The sequence below is a fragment of the Lycium barbarum genome, chromosome 12 (genome assembly GCF_019175385.1).
Source record: "Lycium barbarum isolate Lr01 chromosome 12, ASM1917538v2, whole genome shotgun sequence".
Lineage (NCBI taxonomy): Eukaryota > Viridiplantae > Streptophyta > Magnoliopsida > Solanales > Solanaceae > Lycium > Lycium barbarum.
In genome coordinates, this window is record NC_083348.1 from 87,855,441 (window position 1) to 87,868,975 (window position 13,535).

The 13,535-nt window shown below is 34.0% G+C and overlaps 1 protein-coding gene across 1 annotated transcript; it reads right to left on the minus strand.

Annotated features, from left to right (window-relative positions):
• Positions 1–10,643: 10,643 nt before the first annotated feature.
• LOC132623350 (uncharacterized) lies at positions 10,644–12,858 on the minus strand. Its single transcript, XM_060338091.1, has 2 exons — positions 11,842–12,858; positions 10,644–11,434 (listed from the first exon to the last, which is right to left on the minus strand). The coding sequence occupies exons 1-2, from the start codon at positions 12,464–12,466 to the stop codon at positions 10,800–10,802; spliced, it is 1,260 nt and encodes a 419-aa protein (XP_060194074.1). The 5' UTR covers positions 12,467–12,858; the 3' UTR covers positions 10,644–10,799.
• Positions 12,859–13,535: the final 677 nt, after the last annotated feature.

Consider the following 13,535-nt stretch of genomic DNA (forward strand, 5'->3'; position numbering starts at 1 on the left):
AATTTTGTTGAGACCGCCCTGCTAATCCTTGAAGCTAAATTGGATTTGATTAACTCTATAATTTAAATTTAAATTTAGATATTCAAAAACCATATGAAAAGTACCACAAGTTGCAATTTTTCTCCTCAATATGATGAAAAAAATATTATTGAAAGAATTTTTTTTTCTAGTAGCATGAAGGTCATGAGCGTATTCACTCTTTCACACGTGTACACACATACATACTTATCACGTTATTATACCCCAATTTCAAAGTTTCTCATTATGTAGCCCTTTTTTTATTTTTTTATTTTAAGCCATCACCAAGGCATTATCCAATGTTGGGGGTTTAGGCATTGACCTCTACCATGTCTATTTCTTTTAAAAGCATTACAAAGTGAGGGGGACATGTAACTTACTTCAAATAGCAAAAGGGAAGACCGTAAGATAACAATCTTCAAGGGAAGAGATTAGCCTATACAATGTCTCTTCCCATATTAACAAAAGAATTAGCTCACAAAAAAATTAGCTTTGTCAAATCTTCTTCTAATACTAAGAAGTTGACATTTATCTAGTTGAAAGGATCCCTTCACTTCTTTTGGAAGATGTTGAAAGGAATAGTACAAGGTGCCCATTCCACTTGACAATGCCAGTTTTGCCAAAAAGTCTGCCACCTAATTGGCTTCCCTAAAACAGTGGTATATTTTGATTTCTCCCTTGTTGATGTTCAACAGTATATCCTTGATGACTATTCTGAGCTTGAGATTGGAAGTGTCCTCATTTCTTATCATGTCAGTGATGATCATTGAGTCCAATTCCAAATCAAAATTTCTGATGTTGTTTTGCTTGCACCATTTCACTCCATATTTATCAGCTTGAGCTTCTGCTTGGTTATTACTATCACATATGATAGGAATGGAATATGCCATAACCAAGTCACCATTAGCATTTCTTATGACTCCACCCCCATTATGTAGCCTTGTTGAACATTCAAGTACTTTGGACAAAATTCGCACGTGTACACACATATACATACTTATCACCCTAATTTCGCCATCAGTTACATCAATTTTTAACTGTGAATACAATAATTTTGCATTTCAAGTAACGGACCCGAAAAGTAAGCAAGCTCACTACAAGAAAAAATATATTTGGCAACAAAAATTTTTTGTTCTCATAGATTGATTATTGTTGTAAAAAGTACTTTTGCCAACCAAAAAAAAATTGTTGCATGACCTTTTCCCAACGGCTGTTATTGCAACAACGTGCAACAACTTTTTTTTTTGTTGCCAAAAGTACTTTTTGCAACAATAATCAATACTATGGCAACAAAATTAAATTCTTTGGCAACAAGAAAATCATTTGCCAACAATAAAACTTAGTTATTGCCAAATATAAAAAATTTTGTTGCGATTTCTATACTTTCTTGTAGTGAAGAACTCAAAATTGAAAAGAAAAATCGATGCTACGGATTTGATTTGGTGGAGTATTTATTTAGTGTTAAAAGCACTGCGTCCACTAAACAATATATGAGGGACCTGGTTGGTTACCAGTTCCCTGATGCAGTAGGTAAATAACACAAGATTTTACTATGAAAAACTCATTGCTCAAGGGATTAAAAACCATGACCTACGTAGGATTTCACTTCACAACACAAAGCAACTTCGTATTACAACCTCTTGCAATCTAGGAATTTAACTCACATAAATCCCCCACACTTATAATACACCTATTGTAAGCTACAACTCTTGACTACCCTTAGCCAAGCACACAACCACGTTTGGCTAACTCTAGCCAAACCAAACTAATACACCTTAACTAACTATAGCCAATGGTACCACTCAATAGATTGAATAGGTAAACTGCCTAACAACTACTGAGAATTTAAGCTACCTACAACAGCTTCTTGAAAGAAAAGTAGGCTTACAGTTTAAAGAACAAGTGAACAAAAACTCACAACAACCTAAAGAACATAGACATAATCTAATGTCTAGATCAGGTTCTTCAGCTTGTAAGTAGCTTTGTTCTTAAGAGCACTTGAGAGCTTGTGGCGGCAAGGATTTGCACAAGATTGTTTAGGTTTTCAAGTGTTACCCAATCTATTGGAACAAGTTGTATATATATTGAGGAACATGTGGGTGAGATAGAGACCACTCATCTCATGTTTAACTTAAAACATGGGCCGCAGCACTGTTGTACAGTTGTGTAGTTGGCAATGTAGCTTTACAGTTATTGTTGCTAACTGTACAACGTACAGAGAGAGTAGATCACAAAATAGGTCTTTCTTTATTTCTCCAACAGTTTGACAATCATCAAAACATATAATATACTTTTTCTTATCAATTTTCCCTTTTTGACGATGACAAACTTTGGCATAATGTTCCCCCTGAGAATCAAGTCCCACTTCTTTTAGCCCACCTTGGCAGTACATTGCCCTTTCTATTTTGAAGCCTTTTATTTTGAGGACCGACTCCCTTCATTTTCTTCTGAGGACCAGCTCCTTCAGTCCTAACCTTTTGTTTGACAAAGTACTAATTCCCTTGAGAAAGACCAATTTTTTTACAGGCATCCTTGCAGTGACCAACCTACCTACAATACGTACACACCCGATTCTCTATTGTGGAAACACATTTAATGTGAGGATTGTAGGGAATCTTCTCCTTCTTAAAACCGAGTCCTTCTCTATCATTTTCCTTATTCTTGTGCATGGAAATGATTACGTCATAGGATCAGGTCCACTTAAGAGCTTTATCAAGGTCAAACTTTACCCTCTTCAGCTAGTCTTTTAGTAGCTCATTTTTCTCAATCTCAACAGTCAGGCTTTGTTTCACTTTCTTGAGTTCATTTTCAAGCTCCTCTTGAGCCTTACTGGCTTCATTCTCTCCTTTAGAGGACACTCTTATGCCTCTTCTCATTTTACTTTCCAATATAATGTTTTGTTGATTAGTCTCATTGATTTGTTACTTCATATCCCCAATGAAGATTAACAGGTCATCTCTTTCTTGTTCCACTTCACCAATCTCATCATTCAAATCACCTTTTTTAGTAATGAGAGCGTGATACGCATCAATTAACACACTTGATAGTGATATGAGTTTGTTCTGAGAGTAGACTTTCAAATTTTTCTTGACTTCATGAAAGTTTACCTCTCCCTTCTCATAATCATCATCTATCTTTGATTCAGCCATGAGTGCAAAGATTGATTCATATTTGGTTGCTTCATTTTCTATGGCCACCATTGATGTAGTTCTTTGGTCACCTCCATCTTCAGATCCACTGGAGGAGCCCTCCCATGCTACAAGCAACTGCTTTACTATCTCATCAGCGAACTCCTTTCTTCTGAATTTTCTGTCGGGAACCTGATTCCTCCTCACAATTATGTCACAGTTGTCTTGCTTATTCTGAGGGTATTCTTTAACGAAGTGGTCAGATCTTCCATATGGAAGCAGTTGTCATTTCCCTTGAAATTTATGCTCAAACTTTCTGTCTTCGGGATCCTTCCAATTCTTCGGATTATCTTATGAAACCTTCGTGTAAGATAAGCCATTTTAGACTCATCATCACTTGAATCTCCTCTGGCAACTTTGAGAACCAAATTTCTCTCTTTATTTATTTCATTCTTTTCAATCTTCTTCATGGTCATCTTTATCTCATACGTTTTGAGATTTCCAATCAGTTCATCAACAGTCAGCTTGGTGAGATCTTGGGCTTCATGGATGGTATTTACCTTGATTGTCCCAAGAATCAGGTGAAACACCAAGCAACTTCCTCATCAGTTTGGTAGTTGTGATAACTTTTCCTAAAGAGTTAAGCTCATTGATTATAGATGTAAACCTGGTGTGCATATCATGAACAGATTCACCTTCTTTTATTTTGAACAGCTCATACTCTGTGGTGAGCATGTCAATTTTTGAGTTCTTCACTTGCGTTGTCCCTTCATGAGCAGTTTGGAGAGCTTCCCAGATCTCCTTAGTAGTTGTCCATGATGAGATTCGATTGTACTCATTTGCTCCTATACCACAGACAAAAATCTTCTTTGCTTTATAGTTCTTCTCCATAACCTTCATGTCTGCCTCGGTGTATTCTTTCCTAGTTTTAGGAGTGGTTTCCAAACCAGCTTCATCTTTGTGTATGGGGACATGAGGACCATCACAAATGATATCCCACAGCTCTGAGTCTTCAGCCATAATGAATTCATGTATCCTAGTCTTCCACCACCCATAATATTTTTCGTTCAATCTGGGTGGTCTAGTGGATGATTGACCTTCTTCCAAGTTTGGTGAGGCTGCTATTTCACAAATTCTTTCTAGGTGTTAACCTTTTAGAAATCACCTGCTTTGATACCACTTGTTAAAAGCAATGCGCCCACCAAATAATATCTGAGGGACCTGGTTAGTTACCAGTTCCCTGATGTAGTGCAGTAGGTAAAAAAAACGTAAGATTTTATCGTGGAAAACTGCTTGCTCAAGGGATCAAAAACCACGACCTACCACGTAGGATTTCACTTCACTACACTGAGCAACTTTAGATTACAACCTCTTGCAATCTAGGAATTTAACTCATATAAATCCCTTATCCTTACAATATACCTATTGTAAGCTACAACTCTTGACTACCCTTAGCCAAGCACACAACCACGTTTGACTAACTCTAGCCAAACCAAACTAATATACTTTAACTAACTCTAGCCAAGGGTATCGCTCAATAGATTGAATAGGTAAAGTGCCTAACAACTACTGAGAATTTAAGCTACCTACAACAACTTCTTGAAAGAAGAGTAAGTTTACAGTTTAAAGAACAAGTGAACAAAAACTCACAACAACCTAAAGAAAATGTACATAATCTGGTTTCTGGATCAGGTTCTTCAACTTGTAAGTGGCTTTGTTCTTGAGAGCTTGTGGCAGCAAGGATTTGCACAAGATTGTTTAGGTTTTCAAGTGTTACCCAGTATGTTGGAACAAGTTGTATATATATTGGGGAACATGTGGGTGAGATAGAGACCACTCATCCCATGTTTGACTTAAAGCATGAGCCGCAGCACTGTTGTACAGTTGTGCAGTTGGCAGTGCTGCTTTACAGTTGTTGCTGTTGAATGTACAACGTACAGAGAAAGTAGATCGCGAACTAAGTCCCTCTCTATTTCTCCAGCAGTTTGACAATCATCAAAACATAACATGTACTTTGCCTTATCATTTAACAAACTGACATAATTGGTGTTTTTTTTGGGGTGAAAAAGTAATCTAGTCTAGACAGAATCGTGAACACTCTTATCGGGTAGCAATTAGCATCGTCTCCTTCAAGGAATGTTTTGAAGATTAAAATGTGGGGAAAAAATATGATTTGCATATTATACTCGTCATTCGTCAATGTTTTTCTAAAACCGTGGCCATCATAGAAACTAATTTACTGTTATCAGTTACTTTGGTAAATAATCACAACTAACTACTTTTCTGCCTCTATAATTGAAAATTAGTTACTATGTTGAAATTTCACATTTTAAAGGTGAAACTTCAGGGTATCATCATGCATGTGAAATTTGAAACTCCATAAAAGTGGCTAATTTTTAAATATAGCTTAAAAATGGTTCTTAAGTGCTATTTTAGCTATTACCTTGAAGGTGGACTTTGGGCAAAATTGGTTGATCAAACCAAATTCTAGCACAGTGAGATGGAGTCTGGAACCTAAATGAACCAAAATGGGGCAATTCGCAGGAATGCCCTTATTTTGGGATGGTCTTTAATTTTTTTCCCCTCAAATCGGTGGTCTTTAATTTTTTCCCTTCGCCTAATACCATGAGGTTTGGGGTTCAAACCCCGGCTCAGTTAAAAAAAAAAATCGCAAGAAGAGTTTTGTAGCAAAGTTAGGCCTCAGACAGAATTTTAAATGCAAAACAACTCTACCTCCAGGTAGAGTTTTACATTCAAAATTCTGCCTGCTTTGCGAATCCAAACTTCTACCTTGCGAAATTCCTTCTTCTTTTTTTACTGAGCTGGGCTTTGAACCCAGAACCTTGAAGTATTAGGCAAAGGCCAAAAATTAAAGACCAGTGCTTTTGAAGGGCAATCCGCACAACAATAAAAAAACCAAAATACCCCAAGAAAAAAAATGGTACCAAAGTACCCTTAATGTAGTAAATTAATGTGTTATTGGACTTAACTATAACGACTCAGTTAAGTCCAATAACGCAGTAATTCTGGGTTTTTTTTTTAATTACTCTCTTTCGTTTAAATTTTCACACTTTTTCTGTACTTTGGCCATAGATTAATCATGCTTCGAGACTCCAGAACTTCAGTATTTTATATACAACCCGATTTTTTTTTTGTGCGATTAATAATGTAGGCTCAATATATCAAGGATACACAAAACTTTGGGTTGTCGTTTTAGTAGTTAAAGTGCTCGAAGTAAGTTTTTGTTTGAAAACCTATTATCATTAGCTTTAAGTTTTTTTATTTTTAGGGTTTAGATTTAAGCGTGTTATTTTTTAGTTAATGCGTAACTTTGTTTCAAATATGTTGTGATTTTTTTTTATAATTAGTTTAGGATGTCACACGAGTTGGTTATAAATGATAACAAAGAGTAAAATAAGATTTATCATTAAGAAAGCGATACGCAAAAAATATACTTAATATTTACTTAAACCATGCATCATGCACCATGCACCGAACCAAGGCCTGCCTAGATTTGATCCCTGATGGTTGGGATAAAAAAGAAGTCAAAAGGAGAAGGCTAAACCACCAAGCCAAGTTTGTGAAAAGTGACAATGTAGACACGTTTTATTATTTATAATGTTCACTAATGCTATCTAACTTGTTTTCATAAATTAATTTCGAACCTTGAAATTGACAGTCAAAACATCATTATCACGGGATTACCATCTTGAAATATATTTTTTATCATTAGATTTTTACTAATGATGAATGAAAATTGTGTACCAATTTCGGGAAAAACAAAAAATGAATGGGATAAAGGATGTTTTCCTAAAAATTGGCCTGGCCAAACCCCCTTGCAGCGGTTTGCGCGGTTAGATCTCTAAAAAAATACCTAAAAGCAACAAAAAAAACGTGTAAATCAGACATCCGAGCGCAAAGTTATGACCGTTTAAAGTTTCACCAATTTACAGCTACTTTTTCTCCCTATACTCCTTATTTTATAATTTTATCTTATCAAATTGGATTTGTATGACTACTTAAGTTCATGCCACATTGTTTAAATCAAACATTCATAAATCTTGTTGCTCAAAGACATATGTATCCTTGATATATTGAGCCTACATTATTAATCACACAAAAACAAATCGAGTTTATATAAAATATTGAAGTTCCGAAGTCTCGAAGCATGATTAATGTATGGCCAAAGTACGGAAAAAGTGTGAAAATTTAAACGAAAGAGAGTAATTAAAAAAAACCAGAATAATGCAATAATTTACTGCGTTAAGGGTACTTTGGTATCACTTTTTTTTTTCTTGAGGTATTTTGGTTCATTTCCAATTCTTTTGGGTCATTTGTTTGGGCCAATCTCAAGATTGGTTCGCGAGCAAAACTTTGGTAGTGTTCTAGCCCACTCAGAACTTCTGTTCAAGTCCATTACCCAACAGGAATGCTGAGATATTCAAAAGTTTAGTAAACTATCTAATTTGCTAAGTACATGCTAGCATTATTGTCATCTTTAATGACATTTTTTGACTATCCAAACATCGAAAAGCATCTGTCCCAAAATATTTTTAAGAAATAAGTAAATAGACATGTTTTCCCTCATACTAAAAGTTGAGAATTGTAATTTCAAAACAGTGCCTTGGAAAACTATCAAAAGAAGTAAAATAAATAACATTTAGTTAAACACTATAGTAGGGTAGACTTTTCCTCCCCTGCCCTGATCTCCCAACCCCACTTCCCCAAGGGAAAAGAAAAAGAAAAAAGACTTAGCTAATGGAAGACACAGCCTAGAGGGGACAACAAAACATAAAACATAAAAACAAACGAAAATATAAAGGCAGAGAATTTGTTGTGTTTACAATTGATAAAATAGTCTTACAGTCCTAAAAATACACTTGTAAGGTTTCTGTTACGTTATAGATGCCCAAATTATATAATTTTAAACATTGCGTAACAGGCTAACAGCGTATGGTTCTTGAGTGCATCTCCAACCTCGTACACCATTTTTTACACCAAAATTATGGAAATTAACTCCAATCCATTACACTATTTTTTACACCAAAAAAAAATATTCCTTTTATATTCTTCTCTCTCTTCTATATTATATTATTTTATTTTATTTAAATTTTATTTTTTTATTTCATAAAACAAATCCTTTCTTTTTTACATATTCTTCCCATGTAATTCTTATTCCTTTGTTATATAACCATTTAATATAAAATTATTTTATACCATAAATTTTTAAATAATATAAATTGTAAGCAAATATTATACGTTATACATATTAATGGATAATTCAAATAAAAGTGAAATCATTGATAAAATATAATTAAATAACTATTACATTATGGTAAAATTTATTTTAATTTCTACATAAATATTCAACTTCCATGATAGTATGTTGCTCCCATAAATGCTCTATTAATGCATTGCGAAGTGCAAAATGAGCATCTTTGTTCATCTACTACCATTTCTACTGTTCGAGTTGGACCTTTCCAAGCATCTTGAATTGGTGCATTAAGATTACGCTCATCCTCGATTATCATGTTGTGCAGTATAATATATCGAATTTGGATTCTATTGATGATCCAAATATTCGTGAATTTATTCGACAAGAACAAAAACGAATAATGGATAAAAGAAGTCAACAATTTCAACCGCCACAACAATCCTCTGCCCCATACACTCAATATTTTAATGATATCGGTGGATCTGGACCTACCAGAGTACTAAATTAAATTTTTATGTTATTGAACATTGAGTTATTGAACATTGTGTTATAATTTTAATGTATTTTCAATTCTAAATTATTATGTTATTGAACATTGTGTTATTTATTAACAATGTATTATATTTTATATTTGTACTTTTCATTTTTGTGATGGTTATATTTTTTTATAGAATTATAACTTATAATAAAATTAACTTACAATTTTATATAAAAATAATATATACGAAAATTAATTTATAAAAATTACACTCCAAAATTAAGATGTAAAACTAATATTATAAAGATATTACATAAAAAATAATTAGGTATATTGGGGACCTAAATTAAAAAATTAAAATTTATAATATGTTAAATTAAAAGTTCTATATAATAAAAGAATAATAAAAAAATATTGATGAATAGTAATGGTGTTGATGAATAGTGTTACACCAAATTTGATGCAACACTATTCACACATCAAAATGATGTAAGAAATGGTGCAAGGTTGGAGCTCCAACACACCAAATATTACACCAAAATAGGATTTGGTGTAAAAAATGGTGCAAGGTTAGAGATGTGGCAAAATTTAGCAATGAATAAATGTGCTGAGGTTGTTTGTTTCTGCCTTCTTGTTTTAAATTGACTGCCTTTACACCAAGAAAAATGACCCAGAGCACCAACTGTAATAGGAGATAAATGCAAATGCAAGTCAGTGCCAGAATTTATTTCCAATTTTTGTTCAGTCCAATCCAAAGAATAAATGCATACTATTCTCTTCTTGGATTTCTCAAGGACTACTGTACATTATAACCTGGACAAACTTGTATTATGAATTTGACCCAAGGAACAGTACTAGTTGTGGGAAAAAAAAGAAGAGCACTCATCGCGAATCTTGTACGATAGTAGGATTTTGATTTCTTACAGGTTTAACCACTGTCATTATTAACACAAAAGACAAAAGTTCATGAATGGGTGTGTTCCCCTGAATTAATTTATGTGCAGGTTAAATTCTACTAACTTTTAAGAACAAATTTTGGCTTTTGCTGATGTTCCAGTTTAAATTTTATTTGTCCCCTTCCATTAGTGTTTATGAAATTATGGAAGCGTGCAGCTGGTGATTTGAATAAGAGGACCATGAATAGTACATACAACAACTAGGATCAACAGTATTAAACCGTGTGAACGTCTTCTTTAAAAATCTAAACTGTTAGAGATGAATTTATATTTTTTTGTTTTACATATCCAATGTTTATGTTTTATTGATAGTGATATTTGAATTTCGAATGTCTGTCATCTAATCGTTTAAATTGTCAAATATAGGTAATGTTATTACTTATTTTATTTTTTTACTGTAACAATAGCTACCATGTGTGGGGTTGGAGAGGAGTAGTTTTGTCGGAAGAAATGACATATTTTATGGATTCTTTCCAGAGTTGCAGCAGTAGAATTTGCCCTCACCCACGTTAGGGAGTTTAGGATTTCCTTCTTTTTATATCTTGTATTTGATATTTATTGGACCAACTAGTCAAATTCATATTAAAAGAGAGAAACGCTTCCAATAAGAGGTTTCTTCATTTTTGGGTTCGAACCCAATAACTCCTATCAAGAGCGAAGGAATTTCATATATTCCATCACAGTATTTAGGAATTCCCTCTTGTACACTATTTTTTTTCTTTCTACGCTCTGGTGGCCGGTACCAAGTTAAGCGAAGTGTTGTGGTCACATGTCTTAACTAGTATAGAGTAGATTTAAGAATATTTCACTAGCAAGTAGCAAGTAGAAATCACCGAGAAACACTACGATTGAAACCCATGTACCTCAATGCAAAAGAATAAATTTACACTTGTTAGAAACAGAACATTTCTCTAATCAGAATAAAATAAAAATAAGAACGACTACCAAAAATAGGGAATCAACTAAATATTAAGAACTTCAATTGTGATAGAATGGCTCTATTTTTATGATTTGCAGATCACCACAAAGCAAGGAAGCAAAGCTTTAGGATTGAGCAAATAGAGTTCTTCAATGTTTGAGTAGACTCCTACTTTTCCAGCCAATGAATCAAATCCTGATTGACCAATCAATTCTCGAACATTTTCTAAAGGTCTATGCACCCTACCAGCAATCACTCTGCATACTATTAGAGCCTTTCTCAAACATAGCATATTATCATCATTTTCCTCAATAGCTTCTAATGCTCTTCCGCTTGTGGAAGCGGTAAAGACACCAACCCCACCATTGATTTCCTTCTTGATTGAGAATCCATGCGTTAGAATCTTGCAAACTTTGCATTTTTCTGATGCACATAAACTAGAAGAGCCATTGATGCCAAGATAACATTCAACAGTTGTTCCAAAGAATCTTAATAGTTCATTCCCATCTGCAAGGCAACGAGGGTGTTTCTTGGCGAGTTTGCTTGCTTTGATTTTTACTAATTCGCGGTATTCCTCGAATTGAGCTAGTACTTTCTGCATATTGTGAACCTTCAAGATCCTCTCAATCCCATTTGAATTGTTTTCAGGCTTTGAACAGCTAGTTCTGCATATTATCTCTACAATTTTCCTTGAAGAATCCCCATCAACAAGTTCTGTCACTGCAGAACAGACAAGAATATGCTTTAAGGCAACACATTCACCAAAAACAAATTGATATATAATGGAATTATTCAAGAGAAGTATCAGAAACAATGTTCTTAAATTGCTACTAACAACGGAAATTTGAACCAAGCCTACACAAACTCAAAAAGGGATTAGATCCAATCATTTTTTTCATCAAAGTAACTATTAGTTAATAATTAATAATACTATTAAGGGGTGTAGTGCTATGGTCGGGATCCTCCACCCTTAACCAGAGCTCTCGGTTTGAGTCTGAGAATGGAGAACTTAATTCCTTATAGACACTAAGGAGGGCGTGAATCCGGATTAATTGAGCCAATAAGCTGCGGATACAGGATGATTAAACCAGGAAAAAAGATAATAACAATAAGAAAGATAGAATTACCAGCATGTTTGGAGAGATGATGTGCTTCAACAGCTTCCCACTTAGCAAATTGCTCACCACATTTATGACAAGTCAAGCCATGGGAATCTGCACCAGAAGAAGCCTTAGGCCTAGAAACAATACCTCCAAATCCAGCCCCCGTTTTTCTTGATAAATTCACAGGTGACCCTTTTCTTATAGGGCTACCAAAGCCTCTATATTTTCTTGAAGATCCAATATGGTGTCCTCCAGGACCAGGGGTACCTGGTTTTAATGTACCCATAAAAGCAGAAATACTTTCAACACTATTGCCACTAATACTCCCATTACCATCTTGGAAATTACAGCTAGTAATCTTGAGTTCACAAGTTGAATTGCTTAACACAACTTCATGTGTAATTGGATTCAATAGCTCACTGCTTCCAATAGATCTTGGACTCTGCAAAGGTGGCTTCTCCATATGCCTTTTACTTCCATGTATAACATCTTTCAGATTTGCAATTGACCTTGAACAACCTGACCTAACTGTCGTCCTTTTCGTCGATATCTTGCTTAAATTTCTGCCATCAGTTCTTGGATCATGCACATCTTTTATCTCTGATCTGCACTGCAATGATCTCTTTAAAGCAAACCAAACTGCTGGCATTTTTTTATTTTTTTTTGCCCTCTTCTTTGACCTTCAAACTAGAGAAATCTTGCAAATATACATTGAATCAAAAATTTAGAGTACAACGTATTGGTATTGGGAAGGAAAACATTTTGTAAAGGAAAAAAAAAATCTTCCCTCCATATATGTTTTCCAGTTTGAAAAGGGAAGTCACGATTTGAGTAAATTTGTATCCTATATTGTACTAAGTTACTAACCATAATAAATGCAGTAGTTTTACTAAGGTCTGAACTTATGGGAACTTCTTCAGAAACATTATTCAGATTTCCATGCAATGAAAAACCAACATAACACGTTTATTATAACATTTATTAGACAAATCAGCATCTAAGTTATGGTCTTTAATTGCGGGTTTAATTAATGATAACGATATTATTCAATGGGAAAGAGGAACTCTGCCGTGTAGAATCATCCCACAACGTGACATTAATATACAAACCAATGGGTAGTACATCTAGGGAGAAAAGAATATTTTAGACCAATTGATTAGATGCGGAACTTAACAGAGTAGTTTGATTTGTATATTATATAAATACAAAGCGAAGAAGAATATTAAGATACGCTTAAATTATTGGTAGCTTGAAATAAAACATCCCGTCAAAATTAAATTTTGATTAAATAAATTACATTTGAACTCTTGTAACTCGTACACTTGTGTGAAATGATATTGTTAGTACGATTATATATGTAAATTTAGGGCGTCTTTTCAAATACAATTGGAGTTGAAAATGAATTACTCTAATTAACAATGTGGAATAAATAGATGGTCCAGAAATTCAATTAAATACAGTGAGTTGTTAGTTATTGACCACGAAGAGTTAGGAGGCATGTGACGTCTGTTCGTCGATAAATATCTTAATATGGAAATTTAAATTAATTTGGTGGAAAATTTTGAAGGACAAGTCAGAAGAGTACAAAAACACAACAGAAGGTAATAAAGTGCTATCATAGGCAGTAGCATTGGAAAATAACTGCATAAACCTGTAAAAGACATCCATCAATTAGAACTTCTATCGAATGTTTTTTCCTGTAATGATAAATTGAAACA

What these genes read in the sequence shown, in the direction of transcription:
- LOC132623350 (XM_060338091.1), bottom strand. Translation starts at nt 12,466, where the DNA reads ATGCCAGCAGTTTGGTTTGCTTTAAAGAGATCATTGCAGTGCAGATCA. An exon ending in TCATCTCTCCAAACATGCTG is followed by an intron (nt 11,435 to 11,841) that starts GTAATTCTATCT and finishes TCTGTTCTGCAG; the next exon opens with TGACAGAACTTGTTGATGGG.